Raw genomic sequence first — 18,475 nt, forward strand, 5'->3', positions numbered from 1 at the left:
ACATCACTGAATGTAGGAAGAGGATTGCCAAAGAGAAGGCAAAGGAAGCTGGGATGTCTGTTAATGATGCTTCTAAAGCTCCTCCAGAGACTGCTTCTTTTGTTGAGGACAGGGATTACTGTTTTTATACATGCAGCTATGATGCCTCTTGGTCTTCACAGGCACTCAGTATGACAGAGCATGCATGTACTTGGTATTTTGATAGTGGTGCCTCAAAGCATATCACATCTCGCAGGGATTTGTTTAGTCATGTTGGCCCTGCCCGTGTTGGCAAAACTGTTCAGTGTGCCAACAATGCTTCATATCCAGTTCGAGGCATTGGGGAGATTCAGCTCACAGCCATTGATGGCTCCATTCTCCGCCTTACAGATGCCTTATATGTACCAGGGATAAAGAAGAATTTGTTGTCCATTTCTTCTTTAGCACATTGTGGTATGCAAGTCCACTTTGATGATGATAAATGCATGGTCAGAGACAAAGCTAATGCCTTGACCTTGATGCTTACTGGTACATTATGTCATGGACTTTATCAGTTGGATGCATTCAGCCAGTGGATCAGTCTGCTTATAATGCATTCACTCTTACTCCAGCTATGGTTGATGCGGAGTTATGGCATGCTCGCATGGGGCATGTAAATTTTGGTAGTCTTATGCTTTTGCAGCGACATAACATGTTTACAGATCTACCTCTCATGGAGAAGCCTCCAGATCACATTTGTGAAGGATGTATTTTGGGAAAAATCATAGTGACATGGGACAGGGGGAACGGACCCTAGGGACGGGGAACGCGTGGGACGGAAGCAGGACATCCGCGAGACGGAGGGACGGGGACGGCTTCCTGACGACGGGACGGGGACGCCGGGAACGCGTTCCGGGAACGTTCCCTGTCCGTACGGGGACGGTCAAACTGACCGTTGGCGGCATTTTTTGACCGTTGGCGGGGTGCCAACGGCTATCTGTCCTGGCCGTTTGGTGATGCGCAACTCCTCCAAGGCTCCAAGGCTTCTTCCTTGAGTCTCTCTCTCCCACATGGCTCCCCTCTTCTTCTATATAAGAGACCTCTACCTCCTTGCTCTCCTCAAGCCATCTCCTCTCCAAGCTCTCCCTCTCCAAGACCCAAGGCTCAAGCTCTCCCTCTCCAAGCTCTCCTTCTCCAAGCTCACCCTCTCCAACCTCTCCAAGCTCACCCTCTCCAAGCTCTCCTTCTCCAACATCCAAGCTCTCCCTCTCCAAGCTCACCCTCTTCAAGCTCTCCTTCTCCAACATCCAAGCTCTCCCTCTCCAAGCTCACCCTCTCCATTGTCCAAGCTCTCCTTCTCCAACATCTCCATCCCGATTCTCCGTCTTGACTCTTTCTCAAGCTCTACCATCCATCTCAAGCTCTACTCTATCACTATGGCAACCTCTTCTCAAACCCCTTCCTCTCCTCAACCCGGGTCCGCCGCCGCCTCCACCACTTCAACACCCGCTCCATCACGAAGAAGGAGGCCCGCCGTACATCGATGGAGTTGGTGGGATGAGGTAGAGTGCTCGCAATACGGTCAAGGGGGTGGTTCAAGACCATGGGTATGTAAGCTTTGCAGCTACAAGCGAACCGGCGGTGCCCACAAAGTGCGTGCTCACTTCTTGCATGAGCCCGGCAACGAAGTGCAATTTTGCAAGGAGGTTTCAGCCGAGAAGAAGAAGGAGCTCTTTGAAAAGCTTGTGGTTTATGAGGCGGCCGAGTTGGCAAAACGCAATCCTCAAGTGGCCGTCGACCCCACATCCTTTGTGAGGACATCAACGCCGCATGTACCTCGTTCATCAAGAGAGGCATCCGCTTCCCGGGGACGCCAAAGTACTCTTGATGAGAATTGGAACCCTCAATTGAAAGAGGAGGTGGACATGGCGGTGGCACGATTCTTCTTTCATGACCACATAGCATTTCGGGCGGCACGGTAAGTCCTTGGCACTATGCTCATGTACTATTCAAATATCATGCTCTAAAGACTAAAACTTAAAAGACTAAATGATGGTAAAAATCTGAATTTTGTTTGTGTTTTGCATATGGTGTTTTGGATAGATCTCCATACTTTCGGGCCATGTGCAAATTGATAGCGGAGTACGGACCCTCTTTATGTTCCCCCCTCTTCGGAGACCATCCGCACCTCTCTCTCCTTGAGAAGGAGAAGGCAAGCGTGGAGGTGGCGACCAACCACATGAAAGAGCAATGGGCTGAAAATGGTGTTACCCTCGTTGTTGATGGGTGGAGTGACACTAGAAAGCGCTCCATCCATGGAGTTGTTGCCTACTCACGAGGGGAGACATACTTTGTCGACTCCCATGATGCTTCCGGGACGGGGAAGAGTGCCGAGATACTTGCTGCGGAGTGGGCAACAACACTAGAGACGGTGGGGGCGGAGAATGTCATTGCCATATGTGCGGATGGAGAACCGGCAAATAGGGCGGCGAGGACAATTCTCCAAGCAACTTATCCTCGCATCACCGTGTGCTTTTGCATGGCCCATTGCCTCAACAACCTTATCAAAGACATAGGGGCCTTGGATTGGGTTGCACCTGTCATTGAGGGTGCCAACAAAATAGTGACCTTTGTCCTCAACCATCAAAAGGTGCAGCACGAGTTTTCCAAGAAGTCAAGCCTCTCTCTTCTTAAGTATTCCGAGACGAGGTTTGCATTCAACTTTCTCATGCTAGGCCGCTTGTGTACATGTAGCGGGACATTGATCCTCAGTGATGAGCTTGCACGCACTTCAGAGGCTTCCACGACGGTCGACAAATTTTGCAGGGAAAGGGCGGACGATGTGGCATGGTGGGAGGAGGCCAAGGCGCTTGTGGAGATGGTGCAACCGATTATTGATCTCCTTAGGGTAGTGGATTCCACTCAACCCTGCATTGGCAAAGTGTACGAGGCAATGGATCGCATGACAGAGAAGCTAAAAGCAATGTTCAAAGTCAAGCCTCACTATAAACAGGTCAAATCCCTATGTTTGAAAAGGTGGCAAGCCTACCACTCTCCCCTCCATGCTACTACCTACATTGTTGATCCTGAGTTTCAAGGCAAAGGGCAACACAAGGACAAAGAGGTGAGCAAAGGCCTTCGACAAACCTTGGATCGCCTTTACACTAGTGAGGAGGATCGCCGCACAATCAAGGACCAATTGCAGATTTATAGAGAGAAGCGGGGGGCTTTTGGTTTGGCAGATGCACAGCGGACCGCTTCAAGGTAGGGTCCGCACTTTGGTGGGAGGATTATGGTGCGGAAACTCCAAAGTTGCAGGAATTTGCCGTGCGCGTACTCTCACAAGCTTGCAGTAGCAGTTGCCTAGAGCAACTCTGGTCAGTTTATAGCCACATTGCCTCTAAGAAGAGGAACCGCCTTGGTGTACAGCGTGCAAATGATTTGGTATTTGTCAGTGCCAACTCGCGAATGTTTTGCAAGGGCTTGACAAAGAAGGCAGATCCTTTCACCGAATGAGAGCAGGCACAGCAGGACCCACATCTCTCTGATCAGCAGAGGGCCGAGATTTTAGAGGAGCTTGAGGTTGTGCCCGAGGCATTGTCCCCCCCACCTCCCCCTCCCCTCCCACTTGAGGACCAGCCTATGGAGGACTTCACTGAGGAGGTCACGATTGATCTTCACCCTTTTCAGCCTCTTGCCTAGTCTCTTGAGTCTAGAGTCTCGAGTCTCGACTCTTGCCCCACTTTTTTGCTAGCAATCTTGTATCTTGGCACTTAGTCATTTTGCCTTGAGTGTACACCCTCCTTGGGCCTTTCATTATGCCATTTGGCATTTTTGTTTAGATTGTACACTCACTTTTGTTTATCACGCCATCGGCGCCCCATTATAGTTTTTTGCTAATACGACTATGCATTTCTCCTCATTTTGGTGCAATTCTGTGCTTTATGTCTTGGTTTCTAAGTGTAAATCAAGTGTGTTAAAAAAATTTGCAAAAAAACAATCGTTTTCAGATTGCCGTTTTTTCCACCGTCCCCGAGACGGCCTTTTGCCCCGTCCCCGTCCCCGTTCCCGTTCCCCGTCCCATGTTTCTATGGGAAAAATGCATAGGTTTTCCTTCCCACGTGATCAGGCTCTAAGAGCAACTGCAAAGTTGCAGCTTATACACAGTGATCTTTGTGGCCCATGCAGACGAAGTCATTAGGTGGTTGCTTCTATTTTGCAACATTTATTGATGACTTCTCTCGTATATGCTGGGTCTATCCTTTGACACAGAAATCACAGGTATATGATGCATTTTTGGCCTTTGTAGCACTTGCTGAGATAGAGTCAGGATGCAAGGTTAAGACTCTCCGTTCTGACCGAGGGGGGAAATATATGTCACACATGCTGAATTCCTTTCTTGGGAGTAGAGGTATAAAACATCAATATACTACTCCTTATACTCCACAGCAGAATGGGGTTGCAGAAAGGAAGAATCGGTCACTCATGGAGATGGCCAGATGTATGCTAAAGGCAAAAAGGCTACCACATATCTTTTGGGTGGAAGCTGTCATGTGTGCTTGTCATATTTTGAATCGATGTCCCACAAAGGCATTGGTTTCCATTACTCCTTTTGAGGCTTGGCATGGTCGTAAGCCTTCTCTATCACATTTTCGTATCTTTGGGTGGCTTGCATATGCACACATACCCAAAGAGTTGAGGAGGAAGTTGGATGATAAAGCCACAAAATGCATTTCTGTTGGGTATAGCCGTGAGAGCAAGGGCTACCGGTTATATGACCCACTATCCAGGAAGATATTCACTAGTCGGGATGTGATATTTGATGAAAAATCAGAAATATCCATGGCTGGTTATGATGCAAATCAGGCTGAAAGTGATGTGTTTGAAGGTCTACTACCTATGGAGTTTCATTCCACAATTGGTGATCCAACTCATGAGGGTACAGGACAGCCAGCAAATGATGAAGGTGGTGCAGAAATTCAGCAACAAATTGAGCCAGAAGCTGAACCAAATATGGGGCAGCAGGCACCACAGGTCAGACACATACCTAGATGGTATTTGAGGACATTACAGGACAGCCATTTAGAGGGTCCTCTTGCTGGTCGTCGGCCTCGTAGCAACCATGGCATACATGAGACTGCCACAAGCTGAAGCATACGGAATCTTGGCCATATCAGCCCTGTCTCTATCTGACTGTGGGCTGTCCATAGCACTGAGTTTCACATATGGAGGCAAAGGAGTACTAGTCTTCTTCCTCCCGTCCATATTGAACCTCTGCAAGACTTTGCCAATGTATTCCTTCTGAGACAAATACAACACATGCTGATTTCTGTCCCGAAGTATCCGCATACCCAAGATGTGATTTGCATCACCCAAATCCTTCATATCAAAGGTTTGATGCAGCCTCTGCTTCAAGGCATCCATCTCTTTACGAGATTTCCCGGCTATCAACATATCATCAACATACAAGATGAGGATCAATAGACTGCCATCCAAAGCTTTCTTGGTGTACAAGCAGTGATCTATGTCACTTCTCCTGAATTTCTGGGATTTCATGAATGTATCAAATTTATGATACCATTCCCTTGGTGCCTGTTTGAGCCCATAAAGACTCTTTTTCAGCTTACATACAAGCTTCTCCTTTCCACTTATTGCATAACCCTCTGGCTGTTGCATATATATCTCCTCATGGAGATCACCGTGAAGAAAAGCAGTCTTCACATCCATCTGAATCAAGTCCAGATCATCATGCGCAACCAAAGCCAACACAGCTCTAAGTGTGGTCATTTTGACCACTGGAGAGAAGATCTCATCAAAGTCCACACCATATTCCTGCTTGAAGCCCTTAGCCACTAACCTGGCTTTGTATCTTGGCTTTGCATCTGGTGCAACTTTGAGCCTATAAAACACTTGCATGGCAAAACTTTCTTGCCTGCAGGCAAATGCACCAACTTCCAAGTTCCATTTTTATGCAGAGAATCCATCTCTGACTTCATGGCACGCTCCCAAAGAGCCTTGTCTGCCCTCTGTAAAGCCTCTTTATAACATGAGGGCTCCCCACAGTCAGTAAGCATCAAGAAGTCAACCCCTGGAACAAACCTGTCAGGGGCTCTGGAGGGTCTTGTGGACCTCCGTACCCAATGACCATCATTTGCAGGTTGCTGTCCAGCCTGCATATCACCTATTGGTGGCTCCTGTTCCATGCCATAAGGCTGAAAAATCATGCCCGGTATCTCCTCTAACTGTGGTATATCCATAGGGATATCTTCTGCCATGTCTGGCTGTCCATTTGGACCATTTTCAGCACCATTTAAGGGCTGGTTTTCCTGCTGTAATGGCTGATTTACAGACCTTGGTTGTTGTCCATGATGTCCATCATCATCAAAGATGACTCTGCCAGGCTCCTGTTGCCTTGCAGGCTCTTTATACATGCATGTTTCATCAAAAATGACATCATTGCTGCGTATGATCTTTCTATTCATGGGATCCCAAAGTCTATACCCCATTTCACCTCTGTCACCATATCCTAGGAATATGCATTTGTGAGACTTAGGATCAAGTTTGGTGCGCATTTCCCTGCGTATGTGCACGTACGCAACGCAACCAAACACTCTCAAGTGCTTGTATGACGGAGGCTTCCCTGTCCATACTTCTTCTGGCACTTTCCCACCAAGCCTCGTGTTAGGTGACCTGTTTATAAGGTGAACGGCTGTCATAACAGCTTCAGCCCAAAAACCATGAGGTAATGCAGCATGTGACAACATAGAACGGACCTTCTCCTGTATGGTCCTGTTCATCCTCTCTGCTGTCCCGTTTTGTGGAGGATCATAAGGAGTAGAGAGCTCCCTCTTGATGCCTTTAGCATCACAAAAGTCCTGAAACTGTTTGGACATATACTCTCCACCATTGTCGGAACGCAAAGCCTTCAATGTTTTGCCAGTTTGATTCTCAACAAGAGCAACAAACTTCTCAAACACTGAGAATGTATCACTCTTCAAACGAAGAGGATAGACCCACACCTTGCGTGTGGCATCATCAATAAAAGACACAAAATATTTTGCCCCTCCCAAAGAAAGCTGAGGCATCTCACATACATCTGTATGCACAAGCTCTAACTGAGCATCTTTCTGTCCAAGAGCTTTCTTGTGGGGGCACTGTAGTTGCCTACCATATATACAATGCTCACAAAACTGAAAACTTGAAAACTTTAGAGAAGGCAAGTAACCCAAACGAGACAATTGCTCCATTCCCTTGACACTCATGTGTCCCAACCGGCTATGCCACAGAGATTTCCGGCAGCTCGGTTGCATTTACATTAGCATGGTGACAAACACCTGCATGCATGAAATAAAGAGTGTCCACCTTAGAGCCTCTGGCAACAACCAGTGAGCCCTTACTAATTTTCCACTTTCCACGACCAAATGTGGTAACATAATCAGCATCATCAAGCTGTCCAGTAGAAAGCAGGTTCTTCTTGATCTCAGGCACATGCCTGACATCATGGAGCAGAAGCTGTGAGCCATCTGAAAACACAAGCCTCACATCACCTCTGCCAAGAATCTTGCATGCATGGTTATCACCCAAATAAACCACTCCTTCATTGCCAGCAGTATACCTGACAAACAAGTCTCTGCAACCTGTGACATGAAAGGAGGCACCTGAATCAATGATCCATGAGTGCATACCATGACCACCTGTAAGAAGTGAATGGGCATCAAGTGAAGACGTAAATAGGACCTCATCCTCACTGCCACCTGCATGTGACACATTGATTTCTTCAATCTTGACTCCACTTTTGCCCTTTGGCTTCATCTTTCTCTTTGTCTTTGCCTTTTCCCTTTTCCTTTTGATCATTTTTCCATTTGTAGCATTGCTTTTTAATGTGTCCCTTCTTGCCACAATAATGGCATTCCAAATCCTTTTTCGAGCGAGACTTGCTCCTTCCCCTTTCTTGGCTTTTTCCCCTTTGCTGGGATCTCCCACGTGCATTCATTGCATTGGACTTTCCAACAGAGTTGTTTTTCCTGTTCATCTCTTCTTGAAGAAGAGCACCCTCAACATCTGCATATGACAGCATAGCATGCGAATTGCTAGTGGCTGTCCTGAATGTGTCCCAACTCTCTGGCAAAGTGCATAACAGAAAAGTGGCTTTGAACTCATCGTCCATTGCCAACTTTTGATTAATAGCCTGGCTGACAATACCATTAAACTCATTTAGATGGGCTGTCATAGACGCCCCTTCCTTCATCTGAAGACCTATGAGTTTCTTCAACCAATACACTTTGCTTGAGGCACTTTGCTGGGCATACAAGTCCTGCAATCTCTGCCACATTCCCCAAGCTGTCTTCTCTTCACGAATGCTGAAAAGTAATGAGTCTGACACAGACAACATGATAGTAGATCTTGCTAGCTCATCCATATCTTCCCACTCTTCAGCAGTAAGAGAAGCAGGCATTACACCCCTTTCTTTGATAGGCTTGTGCTGCTTTTTCTGGAGCAACACATTGTAGCACTGGGTTTGCCAAATATCATAATTATGCGAGCCTTCAAGCTTCTTGATGTGAAGCAATGAAGAGCTCTCACCTGTGGTTGCCATAGCAATATGCAACCTGTCAATGCCTGACTCCCTGCAAGTGTGCAAACACTGCACCAAAAGCACACAAAGTGCTCACAGTTGTTCTCCCAAGCTTTATCTCCCACTGCGGAAGCAAGAATGCAACTTTTCTCCCACTGTTTGTGATGAAATCACCAAAATCTGGTTGCTGCAGATTTAGGACAGCACCTTAAATGTGCTCTGTTGCCCTTCCAAAGTACTGTACAGCAGTACCAAGTGCTCTCTTGTGATGTACCAAACCTGTACCGGCAAGTACAGTAGCTGAAATTGAACCTTTTCTTCACTCAAATCAGTGTACAGCCATGCCAAAACTTGCACAAAGCTGTGCCAAATCTGTACCAGCAGGTACAATAGCAATAAATGCTTTCCTGGCTGTCCAAATGAGTGAAAATCAGACTTTTACAGTCCCGAACACTGCATACAACAGTTCCGAACAGAAATTGGGCAAAAGCCCCTTGACTGCAAGCTGTTCACTGAGGATTCAAGGCATAAATGTCTTGCCTGCTGCTTTGCCAAGCTTAACAAGCATAAAATCTTGAAAAGCCCCTTGATTTAAGATCAATTGCTGATCATACATGGTACATTGACGCACATGAAGGCATCCAAAGTCTTCGCGATGCTTCCCCCTGGCCACATATACATCCAACACATGAAAGCCCCTTGATTTACAGGCACATTGAGTGCTTGTAAGGCATCAACACATTATCCACAGCATCAAATGCAATTGCCTGCATGCAAATCAACCAAATCGGCACAAAAGCCCCTTGATTTGCACTGCAATTTGCTGCAATTTTGCCCAAATGTGCGATTTTTCACATCATACAGCATGTATGAGTGCTTAATTGCACAATTACATCAAAAGCCCCAAATTTCGACATCCAATTTCCTGCAAATTGATCCTGATTGTGACCAATTTCCTGCGAATTGATCCTGATTGTGACCAATGTCACCCAATTTTGCCAATTTTGCTCAAAATTTGAGCAATTGGGCACCTGTACCTGCTCAATTGATTACTGTACTTGCTCAATTGCAAATCCCAAAAAAAAATTGAAGCAGAATACATTGTAATTTTTTGATTTTTCTCTGATTTGCAGGCGGGTTTTATTGTTGCAGGAAAAAAAAAAAGGTTGAAGAATTTGGTGCTGCTATTGATGTTGATGCTGATGCTTCTGCAGCTGTAGCTGATGCACGGGCTTATGAATGCTCTCAGTGCCAGCTTCAAACCCAAGAGCTCTCATGGCAACTTGAAGCTCTTTAGCATCAATGGAACCAGATCCATCAGTGTCAAAGAGCTCGAAGGCTTCACGGATTTCCTGTTCCTGCTCGTCGGTGGGCTGCGACCTCGCTTTGTTCTTCTCTGCCCATGAGGGCGCCGCTGCACTCCGACCAAAACCTTCACCTAGCGCCTAGTGGTCAGTTGAACGATTAGCGACCTTGTTGACGTATTCGCCTAGCGCTTGTTGACGTATTCGCTGTCTCCGCCTACTGCTGACGCCCGCCTGTGGTGTGCTACGCTTCTTCGCTCGCCTGCGTTTCGGCTCGCTGCTCACGCTCGACGCCTCCAGCTACGCTGCCTTCGCTTATGTTTCGCCTAGCGCCAGCCGACGACTTCACTACGAATGAATGGTTTTACGCTTTATGTGGCCAGGCGCCTTGCTGCAAGCCTACGTAAGTTGCAGAGAGAGAAGAACTACGCTTTCCTACGTTCAACACAGACAGCTGTAGGCGCCTAGCTCCACCATCATGTTGGAAGTATACTGCACATGCACAGAGCTGCAGACTGGCTCTGATACCAGTTGTGTGGGAGAGACAGGAATTAGGGTTAGGTTAGAGTATTCATGTGGGAGACATACACAGAGAAACAACAAGGGAGAGAGAGAGAGAGTTGTGGGGATAAGTCAACTCATGAGGCATGAGTGTGTGACTCCCCTATCACACATGTATATTGCACTAGTACACATAGTGCACTTAGTACATTAAAAGTACTAAGTGTACTATGTACTATAACTTATGGGCTTGTACACACTATAAGGGTGGGCATAACGCCTTTACCCCAACATCGGGCACCACCTATACAAGTATAAAGAATGCTCACCAGGTTGTCAACCCTTCCATTATACTTCATCAGCATGCCACGAACCCTCACCAGGGTATCCACCCTTCCATGAAGCCCTTCCACATGTACTCAGTCATGCAAGGAACTCACACCAAGATATCAATCCTTCCATGGAGCCCTTCCACATGTAACCAATCATGCCAGGAGCTCACACCAAGATCTCAATCCTCCTTCCATGGAGTCCTTCCAGATGTAACCAATCATGCCAGGAGCTCACACCAAGATGTCAATCCTTCCATGGAGTCCTTCCACATGTAACCAATCATGCCAGGAGCTCAAACCAGGATCTCAATGCTTCCATGGAGTCCTTCCACATGTAACAAACCATGCCTGGAACACACACCAGGGTCTATACCTACCCTTCCATGGTGTTCCTCCACATGTGCATAGTCAGAGATATGACAACATCCATACCCAAATAATTCTTGAACTTGACAAGGTACTTTCTAGTAACCTTGACATGCTATCCCCTTCTTTCCTTATGAAAGACAATTTGCTCTTCCTCTAGCTCTTCAACTTCCAGTGGATCCTCGTTCACTGGTTGCAAAGACTCACATGAAAAGCATTGTGGATCCTCCAATGATCTTTTCCAATATTTTGAAAGATCCATAGTACCTGTTGGACAACTTAGGATAAACATTCTCTTTGCCCTTTTGCTTTCGAACACTTGCTTTCTCAAACTTTAACAATACCCAATCACCTTCCTTGTACTCCACCACCCTTCTATGCTTATCCGCAACCTTTTTTGCTTAGCCCTTGACCTCTCTATGGCTGTCCTATGCAAAAGCAGTATCCAGACGTCTGACATACTCATGTGCTCCAAAGATCTCATCCTTAGTCCTGGTAGGTACAACTTTGCCATAAACAACCTCAAATGGTGCTTTTCCTGTGGAACTATACACTGTATTGTTGTAGACAAACTCTACTAGTGGAAGATACTTCTCCCATTCCGTTTTCTGTTCTGCCACATAGCACTTTAACAAATCCAATATGGCTGAATTTGCTCCATCTGTCTGTGGATGATACAAGGAAGATTCGTCCCCATATTATCAAACACTGCCCTCCAAAACAAACTGGTGGTCCTAGGATCTCGATCACCAACAATAGACTTGGGCATTCCATGATGTTTGAACACCCTTGCCAGAAAAATCCTTGCCATGTGGTCTGCCTTGATGGTCTTCCTCACTCGAATGAAACGAAGCTCTAAACCTGGCCACAATGGTCCAAGTACTATCATTCCCAAACTTTGGCTTTGGCAAGTCAAAAATGAAGTCCATCGCTATACTTTTCCATGGCCTCTCGGGCATGGGTAGAGACATAAGCAGTCCTCGAGTCTTTTGACGATTATACTTGACCTTTTGACGAGTCAAGCATTCGGATACATACTTGACCTTTTGACAAGTCAAGCACTTGGATACATACTTGTCAATATCCTGCGTAGTAGAAGAAATAACTCTATGCCCAACATAAGGTGGTGCATGTGACTCCTCAATCACTTTTTGCCTCAAATTATTGATTACGCATAACCATGTATCCATCATCAAATATCCCTCTTTTAAGGAATAGTGATTAACTCTCTGGCCATTCTCCAGCTTCCGCATAATCCTATCAAAGTCGTCATCATGCACATAGTGATCTCTCATGGAATCCAACTCTCTATGATAGGCAATGGTCACTAAATGTACATGTGGTCTCCTAGATAGAGCATCTGCAATCTCTTTCCAGGTGTTATGGATAATCTAGAAATGAAACATGGACAAAAAGTTTGCCCACCTCATATACTTCTCGAAAAGCTTAGTTTGGGTCAGAAAATGTCTCAAACTTTGATGACCAGTCTTCACCGTGAAATCAGCTCCAAGCAAATAATGCTTCCATGAAGTAAGGGCATAAATCACAGCTAGAAGTTCTTTCTCATAAACCTGCAAGTCTTTCTCGGCATGTTGCAACCTTCGTCTCTCAAGGCATTCTCGCCTTCCGTAGACGTTGATATATCTTTTCTTTCTTCTTTTTTTCTTCTTGTTCAAAACTACCCCTATACAATCCCCACTTGCATCACATTCTACCACAAAAGGTTTCCCTAGGTTTGGAATGACCAATACTGGTCCAGTAGTAAGCTTCGTTTCTCCTTCAATAGGTTGAAGGCATGTCTCTCTGATGCTCACCCCATCTCAACACTACTTTCTTGATTAGATCATGCAATGGAGCGGCAATGGTGGCAAAGTTTCTAATGAACCTATGTAATAGAAGCATAACCCCAAGAAATTGCGCACCTCATGTACAGATTTCAATTTTGGCAACTCGCTCTTCTTTTCATTGATGAACAACTTGTGCTCCCGCAACTCTTGGAATACCTTAGCTAAATGCTTTTTGTGTTCCTCTTCGGTCTTGGAAAACACAATGATGTCATCAAAGAAAGTGCCTGCATACTTCCAATGGGGTCTAAAGATCCGATCCATCATGTGATTGAATGTAGTCGGAGATTTGTGAGTCCAAACGGCATCACCAAATACTCATACAATCCAAAAGTAGTACGGAAGGCAGTCTTGTGAATATCTTGTGGGGCTGGATCCGAATCTGATGTTAGCCACTCTTCAAGTCAATCCGACTAAAGAATGTCGTGCCTTAAACCCAAGGAGATGGAACCGGCCTTGCATGCAGGCAAGTTTTTCATGGTGATGCAGTGGCAGTAACGCCGATCATTGGTAAATTGAGGATTCATGTCCAAGGTTATGTGGACCACGAGGATTTCAATATTTCGCCTTAGAAGCACTTCGATGTCATCTTGGGGATGCCATAATTCCATAGGAAGAGTGCTATTATCCAAATTCCCGAGAGGACCATTTCTTTTAAGCATAAGAATAAGGATATCACTATTGCAGCAAAGAAGAAGGGAGATACCATCCCTATTGTATCCCATGTATCTATTTTCAAAGCAATAAAGTCTTCCATCTTTGCGTATATGATCTTTGTAAAGGATAAGAGTGAAGACTTAGTGAAATATCTGAACTCTCTGGAGAGGGAGAGGCTACAGCTTCTACAGGGATACAAGGATTGCTTCACGAATGTTATTCCAGGAGGATTGCCTCCTGAGCAACCATAGAGTTGATTCCGGGGAGTTCACCCCCGAATCGACCTCCTTACCGTGTGAGTGCGGTACAACAAGAAGAGAATATGACACAAGTACAGGACTTGCTATCAAGGGGGTTGATACGACCTAGTTCTTCACTCTTTTGTTCTCAATTGCTTCTAGTGCAAAAGAAGGATGGCTCATTCCACATGTACGAGGATTGTAGAGCCCTTACGACAATCTGGACATTGGGCCAACATGTGCCCCTCTTTGCCACATCTGAATTCCTTGCAGTAGACCTCATTTTGCTCATTGGTCAAGTTGTGCTTTCCTTTATAGGAGTTTAGAATACCCCTTGGCTTCATATGTTGAAACCTATTCCTAGAGTTCTCATGCTTCTCAAGTACCAAAGACTTTTGAGCTCCAATACTTGTCTTTTGCTTTGGTTCGTCTACCATGTACACCCTGGCAGCAACTGAAGCTGAATGCATCAAATCTTGGATGGTATCATTCGGGCATACATTCACAAAATCTCGAATGTTGTCATGCAAACCCGCCCAATACTTCTTAACTTACACCTCTCAAAAATCTCCTTAAAAGGATTAATCTTGAGATATGCATCCCAAGAGTTCTTATTGTATTAATCAACTCAGGGATCTCCAAGTGATGTAGCAAGATTCTCTCCTCATCCTACCAATCAAGTGTACACTACCAGTCTGCTCCTCTTTCTTCCACGAGGTGGAGAACTCAGTGATCTCTTTGATGAAGACTTTTGATTTTTAGCCACATCCTCCTTTGTTGGTGGCTCATCCCCTTTCTTCATTTACTTGAACTTCTTAGATAGTTGCTTAAACATTCTCATTAAGTCGAGATCTTGTAGAATAGTGTCCAAATTGGTCGTAGTTTCTTTGACCATGTGGGTTCTTGGGTCTTCTTGGGTTTGCTTTCCACTTTGGCTTGGTCCTCTTCTTGGTGGTGAGTGCTTCCAATTGCTTATCCCTTGCACAAGAGAGATATAACGTTTGCTCTAATGCCACTGTAACATGCCTTCGTAAGGGCTGTGGCACGGGTACCTAGCTTATCTTCAAGAAAACAACAGATTCATGCGTAAAACCTTGAGAAAATTTGAAAATCAAAAAAAGAGACAGAGTAAAGAGAGAAGACACCACACTAGGAGTCGGAATAGCCTTGAGCCGACCCCCCCTCCGAGTTATACTAGATAAAACCCCTTAGAGGAGCCTTGAGTACAAGTTCTTAGAGCTAGAGAGCTCTCTTGTCTTTTTACATGTCTCAACAATGAGAGAATAGCTGAATATATAGTTCTTGCCTAAAAGCACTTAAGAAAAGCTCTTTAAAACTCACTTATAGCCCAAAAAGCATCTTTTTAATAATAAAAGCTCTTCTCTTTTTAGTATTTAAAAAGCTTTGAATCTTTTGCTTTCCAAAATCTGGTCGCATCATTCCAAGCCTGTAAGGTTTCCCTATGCTCCTATCCCACCGCGTGGCAGTGCCACGTCAGCATTGCCACGAGGTTTTTTTTTTTTTTGCTGCGTTGAGTTTTTGCATGTTAGCAACCTGTATTTTGATGCTTCAGTAACATGTTGGCTGAGGGAGCGGATGCTGTCTTGGAAAAGACAATGGAATCTCCCTTGGGTCTCATAGTAGGGTGGGCATCTGAACAATAGTGCTCCTCGTTCCATCTCCCCAGTGGTACATACTATGCATATACGAGCATCTCGTGGGGTGTCCTCGGCTCTGCCAAACTCAATCATAAGACGATGAGAAGATACCCTCAACTCGCCAATCGCTATCCACATGGTCGTTGTGAGTTGTCCTCGCCTCTGCCAGACTCAATCATAAGACGATGAGAAAATACCCTCAACTCGCCAATCGGTATCTGCATGGTCATTGTGAGGTGTCCCAAGGCTGGGCTCTACTATCTCTGAGGAGTGAGTCTCTATGCCTACTCATCTCTATCAGGAAAAGTTCCAAGCATTGCTGGTCGGGGAAACCAATGGGCCAAATCCCTCTTGGAGGCATTGTAATCTCCCTTGGAGCTAATAGTATGCTGGGCATCCCCAAATGTAGTGCCCTTCCGTCTCAACCTCCATAGAGCAAAGTCTATATATCCTGTCCTCTCTGTCAATACCCTCTGCTCTCCTTGACTCCACTTTGAGGAAGTGAGATGAATCATGAGACCTGGATCTACCCAATCGCGATCTGCATGGCATGTGGCTTTATGGCAGTTGTTCGATCAAGCATCTTCATTTGGATCCGAGAGGGGGAGTGGATTGAAATTGATAATCCCATGACGAGTTTCCCCTTCTTTGTGTACAGTCATGAATGCTAGGGTCTCCTTGTTTGAATCTATTCTAAGGATTCCTACCCTCGGACCACACTGGGAAAGCTATGACATCACATCGGCTATCCAGAAGAAATTTTTGGCATACACTTTGATACTCTTATATGAGGACACAGATCTCCGTTTTCTTCTTGTTATTTTTTGCATGATGGGCTTCCGGTTGATCAATGGAGAGCAGTTCTTGGTGCAGACCCATCTTGCCCTAGATGCCCAGCTACTACTGAGACAGTTAAGCATTGCATTCAGAGCTGCAAGGCTCTCAATGATTTGGTGTTCGGTGGCCTTCTCATTAGCAGTTTCAAAAGCGGCAAGGTTTTATATCACATGGACGTCTATGCAGTTTCAAAAACGGCAAGGTTTTATATCACATGGGGCTCTATAGCTTAGTTAGCTCAATCTCATCCGCATTTTCTTTGTGAGGCAAGGTATTGTGAACTTTCCTTCATGGCTTAGAGGGGTGGTTCATAAACACATTCCTAACTCGCAGTTTGTAACACCTTGAGGTAGACTGGGCTCTTATTAGGAGATTATTGACAGTGTTAGAGCTTGGCAGATTTGAAGAGCTAGATTAGATGGATACATAGAGCCTATGGACAGCACTCTGACCTTTTACTCTCAGCTGATATACAACATTTGGGCAGATATTATACACACTCATGACCACTTAGGCTCGTGTCCAAGGAACCACACAAGCAAAGTGTAATGCATTTATGAGGGAATGGGATCATGGAATCTTCTTTTCCCATACTCCCTCGCGGCCTCCTTGGAACCATCAATTCCCGGATTTCTTGTGCATGCCTTACATTCTGGGATGGGTTTTTTTTCTTCCAGGCCTACAGTTGTGGATTTGTATTGATTTGTTCATACTTAATAGAAGTCTCTTTTTTTAAGAAACGAATTTGATCTCTTTGCAAGACTTCATGAAATGTACAGAAAAAATTGCTCATTAAAAGTGGTCCAGAAGAACGTTGTTAACTTTTTTCAAAGAAGGCACTCACCTAATTTTTCCACTTGAAATTTTTTGTAAATGAGGCTGCTGCGGTCAACCTTGAATCCCATGTGTTCAAACAGTTTTAGCTGCTAAAAGAACAAAAAGGACGTGAAACTCGCAGGTAAATTTAATATGCAGTCCATTTTTAGCTATGCATAAAGAAAGAACGGATGACATCCATGAATTTATTAAGGAAAAAGCACACCTGCCCTAGAAAGCCAATATTTGGGGAAGCACTTTTGCTCATACTCTGTAATGAGGACAATGCACCTAAAACCGGACATATAAATTAGCCTGCAAATAGACAAATCCTCATGCAATTACATATTCCACAATGCTTGTTTCCTTAGCTTTTGGGAGCTGTACATAGAAAAGGTGTGCTTCATAAATGCCAACCTTCAAGTGACAAATGTTCAGATTTCATCAAATAAGCAGTCACAGCAGCTGCACTGCATGAAAAAAATAGCTACATGCTCTTAGTTGAAAGCTTAAATCAATCTCTCTCTCTCTCTCTCTCTCTCTCTCTCTCTCTCCTAGTAGTAGAGCTCCATCCCCTCCCCCACTCATTGTACTTATTGCACACCCAGATTCAGCTTTTTAGTTCAGTACTTTTTCATTTTGTTGGGATGACAGAGGATACCCCATACAGGTACACCGATTTGTCTCATAGGCCGAGTTCGGTCTTTTGGAAGACGTTAATAAAATCTTTCTTTCTTTCTCATATCCATGAGGGATGTATTAGGGTGATATGAGAGCTCTCTGCTCATGTACCTAGATCAGATTTTAAAGTTCTAGATTTTTGTTATCTTTCTTTATTACTATTTTGTACCCAGGATGATGTACCTCATGGATATGATATAACCTTTTGGTCTCATAGGTCATTTTGGCCTTTTGAAGATGTTAATACAACTTTCTTTCTTTTCTCTCTCTCTCTCTCATAGGTCATTTTGGCCCCACAGCAGCCACCTATACCTCAGCCACAGGAGCCTCGACCTACCACAGCTAGCTTCTTTACCCACTCGATGGTACAGAAAGCTATCCGCCGCCTACAGCATGGACGGGCCGCCGACCATATGGGCCTGCAGGGTGAGCATCTCATATATGCAGTAGATTCTTTAGCTCCTTTTCTTGCACACCTGTTTAACAGGGCACTAGCAGAGGGTTTGCCTGCGGAGTGGACGATGCACACCATTGTGCCGATTCACAAAACAGGGGATATGCTCGATCCGAGCAACTACAGGACGGTTATGGTTGGCCACGTGCTGGCCAAACTCTATGGTGCAGTGCTGGAGCAAGAGCTTAGCTTATATGCTGAGCGAGCAGGTTTACGCTCATCAGGGCAGGCAGGCTTCAGGAGAGCTTTCTCT

At 45.2% G+C, this 18,475-nt stretch overlaps 1 protein-coding gene across 2 annotated transcripts in view; it reads right to left on the reverse strand.

Annotated features, from left to right (window-relative positions):
- The window catches only part of LOC147634162 (uncharacterized), a 70,896-nt gene that overhangs the window by 17,475 nt on the left and 34,946 nt on the right, over nucleotides 1-18,475 (reverse strand). Inside the window, exons 2-4 of one of the 2 annotated variants that reach the window (XM_086805308.1) lie at nucleotides 17,505-17,557; nucleotides 17,314-17,378; nucleotides 17,116-17,197 (exon numbers count right to left, since the gene is read on the reverse strand). In XM_086805308.1, coding sequence (XP_086661434.1) covers nucleotides 17,116-17,197; nucleotides 17,314-17,378; nucleotides 17,505-17,557 — 200 coding nt within the window. The remainder of the gene's footprint in view (nucleotides 1-17,115; nucleotides 17,198-17,313; nucleotides 17,379-17,504; nucleotides 17,558-18,475) is intronic. The other variant, XM_086805309.1, reaches the window with a different exon arrangement.

The sequence above is a fragment of the Cibotium barometz genome, chromosome 11, assembly GCF_041138505.1.
Source record: "Cibotium barometz isolate CiBa-2024 chromosome 11, ASM4113850v1, whole genome shotgun sequence".
NCBI lineage: Eukaryota > Viridiplantae > Streptophyta > Polypodiopsida > Cyatheales > Cibotiaceae > Cibotium > Cibotium barometz.